General features: G+C 41.2%; 5 protein-coding genes across 5 annotated transcripts; 4 read left to right on the forward strand and 1 right to left on the reverse strand.

The window, feature by feature from the left end:
* Positions 1 to 211: 211 nt before the first annotated feature.
* Positions 212 to 1,858, reverse strand: CDC1 (putative lipid phosphatase CDC1; the record flags this gene model as incomplete). Its single annotated transcript, XM_018880098.1, has 1 exon — positions 212 to 1,858. The coding sequence occupies one exon, from the start codon at positions 1,856 to 1,858 to the stop codon at positions 212 to 214; it is 1,647 nt and encodes a 548-aa protein (XP_018737950.1).
* Positions 1,859 to 2,297: 439 nt separating this feature from the next.
* On the forward strand, positions 2,298 to 3,491 carry AWJ20_3102 (uncharacterized protein; the record flags this gene model as incomplete). The annotated part of the gene is made up of 1 exon (XM_018880099.1): positions 2,298 to 3,491. One exon carries the CDS (start codon positions 2,298 to 2,300, stop codon positions 3,489 to 3,491), a length of 1,194 nt encoding a protein of 397 aa, XP_018737951.1.
* Positions 3,492 to 10,164: 6,673 nt separating this feature from the next.
* Positions 10,165 to 10,587, forward strand: AWJ20_3103 (uncharacterized protein; the record flags this gene model as incomplete). Its single annotated transcript, XM_018880100.1, has 1 exon — positions 10,165 to 10,587. The coding sequence occupies one exon, from the start codon at positions 10,165 to 10,167 to the stop codon at positions 10,585 to 10,587; it is 423 nt and encodes a 140-aa protein (XP_018737952.1).
* A 1,406-nt stretch (positions 10,588 to 11,993) lies between these two features.
* PRM10 (pheromone-regulated protein PRM10) lies at positions 11,994 to 14,360 on the forward strand (the record flags this gene model as incomplete). Its single annotated transcript, XM_018880101.1, has 1 exon — positions 11,994 to 14,360. One exon carries the CDS (start codon positions 11,994 to 11,996, stop codon positions 14,358 to 14,360), a length of 2,367 nt encoding a protein of 788 aa, XP_018737953.1.
* Positions 14,361 to 14,662: 302 nt separating this feature from the next.
* PRM10 (pheromone-regulated protein PRM10) lies at positions 14,663 to 15,073 on the forward strand (the record flags this gene model as incomplete). Its single annotated transcript, XM_018880102.1, has 1 exon — positions 14,663 to 15,073. The coding sequence occupies one exon, from the start codon at positions 14,663 to 14,665 to the stop codon at positions 15,071 to 15,073; it is 411 nt and encodes a 136-aa protein (XP_018737954.1).
* Positions 15,074 to 15,583: the final 510 nt, after the last annotated feature.

Consider the following 15,583-nt stretch of genomic DNA (forward strand, 5'->3'; position numbering starts at 1 on the left):
ACGGGAATACCTGTCTAAGAGACTTGATTACTATACAAACTCTATCAACAGACTCGTAACCCCATCAGGACTGCAACCAAAGGCTCTTAATTCGGCACGATATAATCCTTTAATATTCTAAAATATATACAGTTTTTATTGCCTGCAGAAACACACACTTGTGATCCTTGTAGTTTAGAGGATTAAACTGGAGACTGGCATCATCTAGACCCTAATCAAACAATGCACGATTGAGATAGAGAAATAGAGAAATCACAAGTCCTGCAGTCAGAATGAGATCAAATGCAAGAGAAGACCATGACTTACGCAGCGGTCTGTTGATTGGTAAACGTGGTTTTTCTTCACCTGAATGAGTCGGCAGAGAAACATCAAGAACAGATGAAGAGGCTGCTTTATTTAGAAACATAAATCTGCGAGGAATACGAGCCGGAAACAAGTTATACAAGAGGACTACTCCCAACGTAATGATAGCAAACAAGCCATATAGTGTAAAGGCCCAGAATGGCGATGGCATCAGACAAATAGAGGTGTGAAAATGTGAAGGATCCGATTCATAACCAGTGGGACCAAGTGTAACTAACTGAATACCAGGGTAATCAATTCCCATAGCCATCGAAATAGATTTGACTGTATATTCATCGACAATGCGGGAACCTGCCGCAGCATCTAAAGTAGAGCCTTCTTCAGTAGGCTCGGCGGGGTACCAAGTGGCCAGCTTATGATTATACGAGGGATTTTGAGGATCATATCGTGCATCATAAAACTTGTGTTGAACATGGCAAGCATCGTGGTCATCTCCAGAAAATACAGCAATCGGTTTGACGGCAGTTAAAACGTCGTTGCTAACTTTAGGTGTGACCAAGGTTTGGTATTGATATCCGTAGACATAAGGAAGGGCACCCTTCGACGATTCTCTATGTTTACCGCACTTACTGTCTGGCGATCTGTACAGGGGTATGTGAGTGAGTAGAATCCGTGGTTTATCAGCCGGCAAATTTTTATCAAGATTTTTAAGAAACTCGGTCGGTGGTCCATAGATGCTGCTATTAACGGTATTCAACATAGAAATCGTGTCCAGTAGAACAAATGTGTATTCTCCAACATCTACAGTTGACGAGGTTTCACCGAAATATGCTTGGAATCTGTTTAATGCATGTGGTACTAACGTATCGCCATACCCTATATCATGATTCCCTGGTAGACTCATTACCGTGCGCTTGTATGGAGGGCGAGTGAAGATTCTATTCCATCTATCATACTCCTCTCTCCAAACTGAGTCAGACCACTCTCTCCCACCATCAAACAGATCACCTAAGAAAATATTAGCATGAGGGTCCAAAATCTTATTTATATTCACCCAATTTCGCCTTAAGTAGCTGTCCACAATATATTTTGTAATAGCCAGAAGTGTTTTGGGTCTAGTAGGATAGGTATTATCATCAATCAATTGCGGATCAGCAATCAGTGCTACGCGAGAAGGATGCGAACCTGAAGTATGAGCATGCCAGTGGCACTTGCTTTTAATTGCACTATACGGGTAGTGACGTTCTCCGTACCATAAAAGTAAAACCCATGATAACAGCAAAGCATGGAGGTATGTAGGCTTAGTGAGGTTGGATTGATACGTCCCCTTTGCCCACAGACTCGTCACTCTTGCTTGGTCTCGAATCATATCTGGATCCAAATAATATATTCCTCTTATAAGCGCTTGAATTCTAGCTTTTACTGTCTTGTTTCTTCTTGGTAAAAATTGAGAGCCAGTTCCTGAATCAGCTGCCAAATCAATGTCCTCAGTTGTATCGACAGTGTCTAGGTAGGGATTCCCTCCCCTCCTATATGCTGATTTTAAGCTAGACATTTGTCCAGCTAAAAATTGAAATGCAAAAAGGTTGAATAAATAAAAAGGCTTTGTTGGGATTTGGAAACTCTAAATAGTTAATAACAAATAGAGCAAATTCCTTTGGCTTGACAACCAGAGAGATATCTACAGAACTGTAAATATCAAGCGTGTCCGTATGCAGGGGAATCACCCTCGTACACAAAATAAAGCCGTATGTGAAGTTCGAGTAGATCCCGCGTCCGAGAGTTCTAAGCTCTTTTCGTAGTATCGATATCAGACGAAAGTTTCGTCGAAAATAATCTGACCTCGATTGCATTTGGTGCTTTTCATTTTGAAAATGACCATATGCTTGTTTAATTTTATGGTCTAATTGTAGGTGTATAAGAGTTTGAGCAATTCATGAAGCCTACCTGCAGTAAATTTGGTTGTACTAACTGAGACTTTTAGGAAATCACACATGACCAATCCGCTGAGAGTAATTCTCAATGGTCTCATGCCATTTATGACTCCGGGGTCCAACTTAGAAAAGGAATCCACCAATGATCCAGATGTGACTGAGATTGAGGTTGAAAGTACATCTGTTTCAGAGCAGCCGAGTCATGCTCTGGAACAGCCCGGGTCGGGTCAAGAACCAGAGTCTTTAGACGAGCCAAATGTTTTGTCTGTTGATACTCAAAAAGACTCTGTCATTCCGAATAAACGTCCACAAAACGAGAAGGAAGATTCCAAAGTGAGAAAATTGCGGTCTCGAGACAAGTCATCTGCACAAGCAAACCCGGCCCTGTTTCACTTCAATTTGGATGAAATAAAGCAACAGTACTCTGAAAAATGGGAACAACCACTCCGACTGGTGTTTGAAAAAAGCCCCCAAACTACAACTATAACTAAAAGTAAAGAGCCGGAAACACCTAGTCCCTCTGAAGTTCCAAGACCCAGGATCGAAAAGTATGTTCCGGAATGCAAACCTCGACTGCCAAGTACTCGTTCAGATATTGATCCTTTACGCGACGAGCTCTATGAAGTCTATCACCGTAGAATGGAACGTGATGAAAAGGGTATACAACGAATCGAGCGTGAGAGGACAGCTCTCGAAGTGGATGCAATGATAGCTCAAAAAGAACTACTTGAAGGACTTTCTTGGCGACGGGATATCCTACGAATAACGGCTATAGTTAATCCTAATGACCAGGAAGAACTTGAGCTCAAGAGAAAGCTCACTTTGAAAGAGATTGAAATGTACTTAGAAAGATATCAAATTTGGAAGAAAAAAGAACTACAAGCTCGGACTAATAAGGATTCTATGACACCCAGTACTAGTTCAATGTCACCACAACCGAAAATGATATTGCGATTACCAACTCTCCAAGGATTAGCTAAAAGAAGTGAATCTCAATCAGCAAGTCCATCTCCGACTCCGAGACCAACTGTTTCCTCAAAAAATATATCTAGCATTACTCCGGAGTCTCGCGGACAGTCAGCACCAAAAACATTCACATCGTTTTTCCGTCCTTATACAGTACGGCCGCGATTCGACCAGCTGGTTCGACGCAATCACCGGAAAAGCGAACTCCTTGCATTTGGCCAGCAAATTCCCGATATGATAACCATGGATTTCGATATTCCCTCGGAATGGAAATCTTGGAAAGAATAACGGTAGCCGCTGAAAAAGCCTCTGAAACCAAGAAACTTGCATACAATAATAATTAATATTTATACACGTATGGGAACTTCCTCTGGCGGACTGGGGCAAGGCCCCAGACCACAAGGTTCGACTGGCTTCTCTAGCCAAGTCGTCTTAGTTCCATTTAGAAAGGTGGCAAAGTGTATATAGCGACATCACCTCATCACCATAGCGCCGCGTTCGCGACCCTGCAGCTGCATGAATTACTACCGATGGAATTTGGCACATGCTTCCTAACTTCATGTGAATATATATTATACGGCCGCCATGGAGCCCTATGATGATGATGATGAAGATTCGCCAGTTGGACCCCCTAGAGTGGTTATTGCGAGAGTAAGTAACTTTAAAATAGTGGATATATTGAAACAATCAGAAGAGGGGATCCCTAACAAAATAGACCAACGCGACATCATTTGCAACTATTTATTCCAGCTTCGCAGGAAGTAAGTTATTATTTAAAGCTTGAAGTCCCAGTATTGTCATAGTAGTAGCTAGAAGTAGAGTTGCGTTCATAACTGCTTTTAGTTAGTGCTTACAGGCACTCGGAGTATATTCTAACTGTACAGTTGCGTTTGTGGGAGCTCTATTTATTGCGATGTGTTTCGGTCACAGCTATCCAAGTGTAAAGGATCATGTGTTTGGGTACAAAGATGAGTGGCTGCTACCAGTATCTTCTATAACCAATTACAGTTATAGAGAGCGTTCATTTTTTCAAATCGCTTGTGCACTTGCTGCTGGTAAGTTTTATAGGGATGTTGAGCTAGTACCCTTTATCTGAAACTGACGAGTTATGTTTCAATAATACTAACTAATACTAGGTCCAAGAATAGTTCTAGTCTTACTGTGGTACGTTTTGACAAAGGCATGTGGTTCTCCTTTGTCAACATTAATATTAGGAGTCGGATCAATGCGAACAGTAGCCGACGGGCTGTTTGTTTATATACCACCGCAAGACTCAGATGAATGGCATGATATGGCTAGAATTGCCCATATTTTTTTCACTGTAGTATGGGTGTTTTGCGTTCTACACTTTAAACAAGACAGAAATTATCTCTCCGAGAGGCTCAACGAAGTTATTGCAAGAAGAATTGCTTATACAATGGCTGTGGCCTTGATTCTACTAGCACATTTTTTCACCCAGCATAGGTTATATCAGGTTCCAGGTGCCTACTCGATGTATTCCGTTCTTGAATGGACAATTGTGCTTTTAGACATAACGTTCGAGTACATTACAGCTCAGGATCTTCAAGGATTCGAAGTTAGAGTTTTAGGAAAATCCAATGGGGGATATGCTCGCGATCACGGTAAACATTCAAAAGTAGTATTCAGTGTATAGAGACATTTTTAGTGGATATTTTAAACCACTTGTATAGTTCGAATAAAATTGCATCACTCGGCCACTCTCACGCACTATTTCAAGGGTGTACGGCTCAATCTATGATAAATGAGTCTGCAAGTTGACAAGATAAACGCACCGTGAAAGTTATCACCTTGTGCCAGATGTCTACTGCTAAATTGAGTCCCAAGGAGCAATTAATTATCCAGGAACTTCAAAAAATCTTACAAACGACAAAGCTTATTGATGCAAATCTGAAGGAGAGCCTTGAACTGCTAAGTACTACCAGGGAGAGCGGTGACCATTCGGGTTTGCAACACATGTCGTCGGCCGTTCTGGATTCTGTCAACGAGCTCATTGACTGGCTAAGCGCGAATATGGGGCAAAATACAGGAATTTAAGTAGTAAATTCTCATATTTTGGTCTGTAATTCGGAAGAAAGGACGCGTCTTTCATTCTATTGATCTTTAGCAATTGATGCATCACTTGATGTCCTGAACTTGATATTTTCAGGACTTGGCTAAAAGCACCATAACAAGGCGGAGCTTTTCTAAGACGGGTCATAGATAACAATATCTTGTTCAATTAAAACCAACGGTCCAGGAAATTACCAAAATTTGTACCATAGTGCCGGTAACTGGTTGCGTAATCACCAGATATGTTGGTCTAGTACCTAGAGATAAGAGTTGTCAGTTCTGGTAGAAAAACTAAACTTTATTCTGCTATTACTTGACATTGTATTATTTTTCGTGGGCATGATTCATACTCTAAGCTACTATTGCGTTTGTCGCGTGTACACAGCCCATCATTTACGTAGATTTTATATGATTTTGCTTTGACTCCGCTCCTAGCATCTTGTATACGCGTAATATAAGTTAGACTTGCACCAAATCACCTTCTTTGTTCTCAAGAAGCGAGAAGCGAAGTAGCTCTAAGAATACGAGAATTATAAACAAGCAGGAAACCTTTACGTGTAAAAATCCCCCCTGAATTAGCCGTGCAGATAATTAAATTCCTAAAAGGGGAATGAGATCATGAAGTTAGAAAGCCTGAGTGATATAATTGTTTACCTTCCGCAAAACTATCCTCTAGGCCTTCATATATTGGCATAATGGCATCTTCAGCAACATATTTAGCAGATGTTTATCAAGAACAGGCAGTCAGCTCTCATTATAGCACTAATGAAAATGAGCACTCTGAACCAGATGTAGATGACGATGAGTTTCTGGATCTTTTGGATGATGAGGAGGCATTTGCTGGATACAGAGAACAGCGTAAACAAGAGTTACAGAATATGTAAGCCTTTCATATTCCAACTTGGTACCTTTTGAATATAAGCTAACTTACTTTTAGGATGACTACAGCAAAGAGGAATGTCGCCAATGGGTATGGCATAGTCACGCGTCTGACTTCTGAGAAAGAAGTTCTTTCAATTACAACATCGACCAAATATTCGGTCCTACATTTTTCACATCCTGATTTTCAAAGATGCAAAATAATGCATAAAAAGCTTGAGGTATGTATGATGGAACGAAGGAAGCGGCGAACCAAGGGCCCGCAGTACTGCGAGATATTTATACTATTTATACTAACCTCAAATACAGGATCTAGCAACGAGGCATTTAGAAACCCGGTTCATTCAGATTGATGTGCAGGACGCACCATTTCTGGTATCAAAGTTAGGTGTACGAGTACTCCCATGTGTCATGGGGTTTATCAATGGTCATGAAAACTTGAAACTAGTGGGGTTTGAAGAGTTAGGAGGAGGCACTATGGATTTTGAGGTCGGTATTCTTGAGAAACGGCTGGCAGCTGCTCGTGTTATTAGTCACATTGGCGCTGGCGGGACTGGAAGATCAAGTTCAATTTTGAAATTTGCTGAATCTCAGCATAATTTAAGCGATGATTCTGACGACGATTGAGCCGATCATTCGATGTTAGGCCCTGGAATAATTATAAACAATAATTATTAATTATAAGGGATCCGCATTCGTACCATTAGAGACCCATTTTCCAAGAGGTATACTATTTTATTTTATTTTAATTTTTTTTGTTCTATCTTACTTTGTTTGATTTAGTACAGCATCACCAAATGGCTTCGTTGGAACTTTGAGCCATAATAATTCCAAGTGAACTGGAATTGTCCAGTTTATAGTTTCAGACACATTAAAAGAACCCGAAATAAATTAAATTGACTAAAGTAGAATTACTAAACCTGTCAGCCAGTTCCTCGGCAATACCCGTAACCAGTAAATGTCTATGTATCAAACAGACGCCTGTCTCCGGAAACGACCCTCCCACGCAGGTACAAACTCAGGGGTGGTGGGCTGACGGGTTACTAATTAAGCAGAAATGTAATCATTTTGAGGTATCAGGTCCATTTTAGCCGTGTATGTTGACATCATTTTTAATTGGGATAATTTATGCTGGCTGGCCGCTGCTGCTGCCGCTGTACTATAAGCTGCAGCAGAGGCGGCGGCTGACTTGGTGAAACATATTAGAAAAATAATCCCTGACTTCACTCAAGATAACGTTAGGTTTAGTACTGTTTCTACGCAGTTTGGGCGAGAATACAACGAGACTTTCGTTTATCAATTGTCCACTCAATATCATTAACACATTCTATTAGTTTTGTGGCTATTTAGTTTGAATCGTGTTCTATTGCCACTGGTGGATAATAGAGTCTGGGTAAAATATTTTACAATCTTTTAATCGTTGGATCATTGGCGTTACGGTCGACTTGAAAATCGCCAATTGCTTGTCTATTGAATTTGAACTACAGAACTATCTGACTTTTTTGGTATTTAGTCAGTCAGCTTTAAAAACACTTTAGCCGTGATACTCCTTCCCTAACAATACCTCATTGGCAAAGATATTTTTGACTTGTTGAATCAATTTTATAGAACGTTGTAAAATTGTTTCTTATGTCTTGATATTGTCATTGCTCCAGATTTCAAGTTGGTGGTTGTAGCCGAAGGTATCTTACGCTGGACGTAACAAAAAAATCGAAAAAAAAAAGTTTGTTGTGTTCGCTTGTTTGCATTTTATTTTTCGTTGTCATATCTGTTTTCGATCCTTCTTTTTTTTTTTTCTTTCTTTTGAATTTTTGGAGAGTTTTTGACTATCTTTGCTTTATTCCCGTAAAACTTCAGTTAATATTTTGGATTTCGAACGCTGTAATTTGACAGTATTTCACATTAATTTTTTGCATAGACCGCTTTTATTGGAAATTGGTACAGGATGGAATCGTCCACACCGAGGTTAAGAGATTTGGCCAATGACCAAAGTCCTTTGCCATTGCCCCCTCGTCCAACTCCAATTCGCATTCCTGATAATGCTGAGAATAAGAAACTAATGGGATCTGGTACTCCATCGCCTCGAGCAGCTCTGGTAGCAGGATTGCGTTCTGCAACCGATAGACGACAGAGAGAAAGAGAGCAGCGACTGGGAAGTGGCCAGTCCACCCCACCCGCATCTCCATCTTATCTTGCATTTCCATCTGGCAGTGTAGGATATATGCCAGGCTCGCCAGCTTCTATTGGTGGCAGTACTAATGCAAGCAGCAGTACCGCTAATAGCATTATTTCTGGAATGCCTTCTGTAACTGCACCAGGACTTCAGTCAACTACTAGTGGTTCGTCATCAGCAGGGCTCAACGATAATGGAATATATGCAGCACTATATGCTAAGCAGCAGGAACTTCTTGCCACTAGTCTGTATATTTCTCAACAACAGCAGAGAATCCAGGCTGCTATGTCGTCTGCTGCTGCTGCCTACGGACTCCAAACAGGAGGTTCCAGTCCCTTGTTGAATCCACTGGCTGGTCAGCAACATTTAGACTCGTTAGAACAAATGTCTTCATTAGATATTGGCGGTTATAACAACTTCTCGCCACCAGCCAATCTTGGTGGTTACAAGACAGGTTCTGTTAGCCACCATAGAACCTCATCTGGCAACAAGTATTCAGCAGCGTTCTCTCCTTCTGCGTCACCTGCACCATCTACGTCTTTCCATTCACACGGTTATTCTAATAGCTTTTCTGGCGTCGAGTCAAACTCGTTTCCGGATTATGCTCCCGAGTTTTCTCCGCTTTATCAACATCAACAGCATCAGCAACAGCATTCGCAACAGCATCAGCAGGCACATCAGCAACGACTGAGCCAAGGCTACAACAATGGGTCCCCACTTTTCAATAGACCATCCAGCCCATCATTGCCAGTACGCCCGCAATCTTCTTCCTCATTCCGATCGCCATTGTTCTTCAATTCTGATGGAAACAATCAACAGTCTAAAGTTCCAAGTCAGTCTCAAAATTTCCAATCTTTGCACAATGACGGTTCTACTGGTCTGAACCAGTTTAATTCCCGGCCCTACTCACCAAATATGAATGCCTTTTCCAACGTCCAATCTAATTTGATGAACCAAGCAGTTGGTAATTTGGGTGTAAACAACAACACTTCGAGTCCAGCATTTCGTCGTGGTCATAGAAAAGCTTCCTCATTATCTTCTACTGTTTATGGAGGAAGCGGTTCCAAGACTTCTCCGAACTCATCAACTGGCGTTATCGGTAGCAACTATAGTTTTGGAAGTGGAGGTTTTGGTACAAGAGCACCGAGTGGCCTTGGCGGAAACCGGACTGGAGGATCAAGTGAATATGAAATTCCATGGCGACAACCCGTTGGTCCACCTCCACTGGATGAAATCAAGCTTCGACCACAAGAGCTAAATTTTGTTCGCCGGGCTAAATAATAAATAACTAAAGTGGACGATATGCGAGACACTGACTTCTGTTCAACATAATCATACCCCCCTAGCATTCTGAGCATACCAGCTTCTGGTAACTATCTATCTATTTCTGCTTATAATTAATACACGACTGCATCTACACTCTAGTAGTAACCGTGCCTGAAGCTTAGAACCAGCTAATCTTCACGCTTTACGTGAGCATTTTGGTAAACGATCGGTTAAAAGGCTCGGCTGAACTACGCTGTTAAGCCATGCTAATACTAATGACAGGACAAGCACCAGTCTATTACCTAAACAGAGCCATGCCTGAACTCAGGGTTTTCATCCGTTCACAGTCCTCGGCTCCGCGGAGTCAGTCGGTGGACTAGCTTATAGCAGCCATATTTGACGAGTTATAGCCAATGCAGAACTCCCCACATATAAGTCAGCACCGTTGTATCACCGCGGCATTAGTATGGAATAGGTAAAACTAAATTACTATATAAGTAGTCTATTTTTCCCCATTGTCTAGTTTCTACATTATTCAATTGTACAAAATTACACACAGACTGAAAAAGAACAATGGCTACTACCACTACTGTTAACATTACTGACCACTCACGTCAGAAGCCTCTCAGTGCTGAGCACCCTATTACTACAGAGCAAGTTGACGACAAGGTATCCTACTCTATTAAAGTGGGAAACTCGACTATTGAGTTAGCCTCTACCAAGTCGCCTGTTATTTTACACGAGGCTCACAATCCAGAGGAAGGTGCCTCCAAAAAGTATCCCGATGTCTACTACATCTCGCCTAAAGATGTTAACTTGAGCGTTCTGAAGAAGAGCAGCACTGTAACCTATTGCCCTTATAAGGGGTATGCTTCATACTATTCAGTCATTGATGGCCCTGAAGATGTCGCTTGGTCATATGAGGAAGCTTATGACCAGGTTTCGCCTATTCGTGGCCGTTTATCGTTCTATGAAAATAAGGTAATCAAAGCTTAGGTGATATATGGAAAAATATAAAATGGTTAATTATTTGGTAATGAAATGGTAAATTGTTATGAGACAGATTTAATTGTTTGAAAAATATTTAGAAGTTTAGAAGTTCCTTGTTTTACTTTTGAGGTACATGTTACCCCTGACAAAAGTGACAGATCCATGCAGGGGGACCATATCAAGCTGTAACTACGATAACGGATACCAGACATGGGTAATAAATATATCTGATCTTATATTCTGCATGTTGTTATTTATAATTGAGTAGATTGATTGCTACATTGACTATCTATGCAAGTTAACGTGGGGTATAATGTTCAGCCAGTGGGCTGGTAGAGTATGTGGATTATGAGGGAAACGGAGGACATGTTTAACCGATTGAACTGACTTGACTCTTACTCAGCCCACCTACAATCTTACGTTGTTACGGTTGGATTTCTAGATCAGTGTTGTTGTAATTACACTATCCCTGCATTTCCGTGAGCTGGTGATTACTCCCAACCGAGGGATATTATCTGCCTTTCTGGGCAATTTACCCGAATTTCCAGACTATTATTTGTTACTATTCATAGCCGTCGTCTTGGCAGCCCCATCTATGGCAAAGTCTAAATGAAATCAAACCGCAAACCAGTAGTTCATTTTCACGATCTAGAGATATTATTTTATATCCGCCGAGCCCGCTGAGTGTTGTTGCTATTATGTTTTATTATCTACCAGATCCGTCATGCAACTAGTGAGTGACGTATGACAGCATTAATATTTGGCACAATGGGCAAAATCTGTCCGGTAAGAAGGTCGTGTATTTCAGTATAATTATTATTTGTGTAAATATAAATAACAGATATTTATAATTAGAGAATAACTTTTTCTATGACACTCTTTTATCAGTATATATTGCACGAATCTTGCTATATATTTTTGTTGTTACCAGTCGGACGGATATTAATCCCCGATCTCCCGCCCTTGCATACTACAAGCAAGGGACCTAACTAGGTAGCCGATCCTATATTAAATCTGCCAAAATTAGCGAGAAAGCGTTTTCACATCTATAATTGATCCGGCATCTTAGTTTTCTCGACTTAATCATCTCATCTATACATATAAGACTACAAGGATCCTTGAGCAATATCTGCTGACTGCTAATTTGTGAATTCAAAGACATCAACTTATTCGAGGCTACATACAAACTGGTAGTGGACGGCGCGGCCCGAAACAGCATACTCGAAGTGGCATTTTAAGGTTTTTTTATATCTTACAATATTCAAGGCAATAAAATCAAGTGGATGGCTAAATCTATCTTGTAGATTTGTTCTCAATTATTTGGACTCTTTGAAAGGTTAAGACACAGATTATTACTAGCTGCCTTAGGACTGTAGCTGACGTATCGGTTTGGATCATTCTGCATTATTCTCATGTCATCCGACAAAACGTCCCCATCTCCGGGATCCGAAAGTAATGATGATAGTAGCAAAGGTTCGACTCCCACAAGTAAGGCTGGTGTGATGAAAAGTAAAAATCAAAGGGTTAGATTTCCTGCTGATAATAATCCGTTGTCAAGAGTTATACACTATCCCAATGGAGATGAGAGCCCGTCCGGTTCTCCGTTCAGTGATCCATCCAACTCTTCATCGTCTACCTCACCGACAGTACCAGTTAAACAACCAGGTGATGGAGGCTTTACGCTTAAGCCGGCTCCGAAGTCCAAAAAGCGTTTAAGCTCACCGCTAGCCAGTCCGCCTATTGTAGTACAGGATCATGATCAGAATGTTATCGCTCATATACCAACTTCTTCAGCAAGCCCAACGTTTTCAAGTCTATATGCTGCTACAGAGGACAGACATATAAGCAGTAGTGGCGGTAATAATGACGGCGACTACTTTACTCACAAATCACCCACTTATGTCCCATCCAAACATAGGGACTCTGAAGTGCTTCAGATGACTACTCTCGCGAATACTCTGTATAACCGATCCTCAAATGCTCAGTTGGATGAAGTATACGACAATGATAGCTATGGAAATGACGGATATGATTCTGAGGGAGACATTCAAAGTAGGCGATCATATGATTCTAGAGCAGGACTGTTACAAGTTCCTGAACCGGCTATTACTGCATCAACCAATCCATTACAACATGTGCTGGATGTTGGAAATTACACATCTGGAGGACTAGCTCCAGGTGCCGTAGACTACGAAGAAAAGTCTAATAGAGGTTATCCACACTCTGCCAATGATAGTATAGAGAGTTCGCCTTACCTTAATGGCGAGCACATGGACGGGGATATACAATTGCTTAATCTTGATAAGAAACTCCAGGATCTGAAAGATCAGACGGAAGCACTTGAAGCTGCTGGAGAAGCCGAGACTCTAGTTCGCAGTCATACTGTAAGAAATGGAGAAGCACCTCACCCGTTATTGGCACAAGTCAATAATGGGGAGGGGGTTAGTGCTCCAACAAATTTCAACCCTGAAGAGGGTTTCACAGTTCCAAACTCTGACTTTCTACAATCAGTAGTCTCTGGTAGAGAAGAGGAAGAAGATTATCCACACACGCCACCTCCAGATGGACTTCAAACGCCACGACATGAGGATTACATCTCACCTCCCTCACACGTTAAATTGGGTATTCTTGGTAGTTTGCTGAAACTTTATGGTGAAAACGAAGAAGCATCTAAGAGTAACGTCAGCTTAGGTGGAAGTACCTTAGGAGCTTATTCTGAGCCTTCGTCGGCTGCCAACTCTCCACCTTCAGGCTCTGGATCAAGTACTCCAATTCATCCTAAGCATCCACGCCCGAAGATTCTTAGGTTACATTCGTCTGAAGACACTAGACCAAAGTCTCCGAAGTGGTACAAACACAAGCATCACGCATCAGCAGGATCTCTCGGAGACCTTGTTATGAGTGCATCGCAGACACTTGCTGCTCCAGGGATTCATACCGATATCTCGCAAGGAAGAAGAACTAAGCAGTATAAGAAACAACCTGGCGTTTCAAAGAAAAAGCAAAAAGCCGCCAGATTAGCAGAGCAAATTAGAATCACTGTTCATATTGCTGATGTTCTACAGAGGCAGCGTTTTATTTTGAGAATGTGTCGTGCTTTGATGATGTTCGGGGCTCCTACCCATCGTCTTGAGGAGTATATGAAAATGACTTCGAGAGTTTTAGAGATTGATGGCCAATTTCTATATATTCCAGGGTGTATGATCACATCTTTTGGCGACCCAACTACACATACATCTGAAATGCATCTTGTGAGGGTTGTTCAGGGACTGAATTTGAATAAACTACAGGTTGTACATCAGATCTATAAAGAAGTGGTACATGATATTATAGGAGTTCAGGAAGCTTCAACTAGATTGGACGATCTGGTGAAGTCAAAGAACATGTACCCACGTTGGCTGTGCATTATGTTTTTTGCTTTGGCGTCTGCATTTTTCAGCGTTCTCTCCTTTGGTGGAAGGTGGATTGATTTCCCTATATCGATGGTGCTAGGTGGCTTAGTAGGATTTCTTCAAATCTGGATAGCCCCAAGGTCGGACCTTTATAGCAATGTTTTCGAAGTTACCTCTTCTATTCTGGTCAGTTTTTTGGCGAGAGCGTTTGGTTCGATTGGTAGTAATCAGGATATATTTTGCTTTGCTGCTATTGCTCAGGGTTCTTTAGCACTAATTCTTCCTGGATATATTATTCTGTGTGGGTCATTAGAACTGCAGTCAAAAAATATTGTTGCTGGGGCTGTGAGGATGTTTTATGCGGTTATTTATGCCTGTAAGTATTAGTCGTTACTATTTTTACTATGTATTTCACTTGGTAATCATCATACTAACATTGCTTCATAGTGTTTCTAGGATTTGGTATTACACTAGGAGCCACTATTTATGGCTGGATCGATCATAATGCTACTTCCCAGGTGACGTGTCCGACTGGCTTGAGTCCATGGTATAAGTTTCTGTTTCTTCCTGCTGCAACTGGATTGTAAGTAATGAACGTTTCTCGACAAACTTAGTTTGAATTGTTGTTGGTTACTAACTTTTCTAGCATCGCCTCGGTGAACCAGGCGTCTGTTCGGCAACTTCCCGTCATGATTCTTATTTCTGCTTCTGGTTATGTGGTAACTTATTTTATTAACAAGCGATTGAGCGGCGCTTCTCAAGTTTCGTCAGCAATTTCTGCATTTGTGATTGGTATTCTTGGAAATGTATATTCAAGAGTTGGTCATGGTTTAGCATTCGCAGCGATGCTGCCAGGTATTTTTGTCATAGTCCCTGGAGGAGTTGCTTCCCAAGGAAGTTTAGTGTCAGGTATCCAAGTAGCCGATGATATCGTGGCCAATCGTACTGAACTAGCCAACCAACAAGCAATGGCTACAAGTGCCATGTCGTTGGGGATTACAATGATTCAGGTATGTATTGGCATTACTGTAGGACTTTTCGTTGCTACACTATTTATATACCCCTTTGGTAAAAAGAGGTCTGGTCTATTTACATTTTAAAAATGTTGCAGGTTGTACAATTGCGGCATCTTTTTGCATATAGACATTGATGTATATATATAAAACTATTGTTTCTTACTACCGATTGGTTGCGTGGTGTGTTTTGTTTTAGCCTAATACGGAACTGTAATTGAAAAGTGCATAATTCTGTTCACCTTGGTGAAAACAGCGATTACCGAACCACGCCAACAAAAATGACAAGCTACAGTGTAATTATCCTGCTGAAAGCAGAGCTTTTTTCTTTTCTGAAAGAAAACATTGGAATATTGGTTTGACAAGAAAGTTTGCCGGATATGTACCAGAGGTGGTTACTTGGTAACCCACTAAGCCTCTAGACCGTTGTTGTAGGCGTACTTCCTGCAATGCAGCTGAGAAGGTCAACGGGCCACTTGGTTACCTGGCAGCACAGTGGTAACTCAAGTAACTCGGACGGAAGTTGACAAACCAATTACAAACTTAGAATAGAGTGAAGAACAACCATTCTTTAACGAAAATGAGCCAACCACAAAC

This window comes from Sugiyamaella lignohabitans, chromosome B (assembly GCF_001640025.1).
Source record: "Sugiyamaella lignohabitans strain CBS 10342 chromosome B, complete sequence".
NCBI classification, from domain to species: domain Eukaryota; kingdom Fungi; phylum Ascomycota; class Dipodascomycetes; order Dipodascales; family Trichomonascaceae; genus Sugiyamaella; species Sugiyamaella lignohabitans.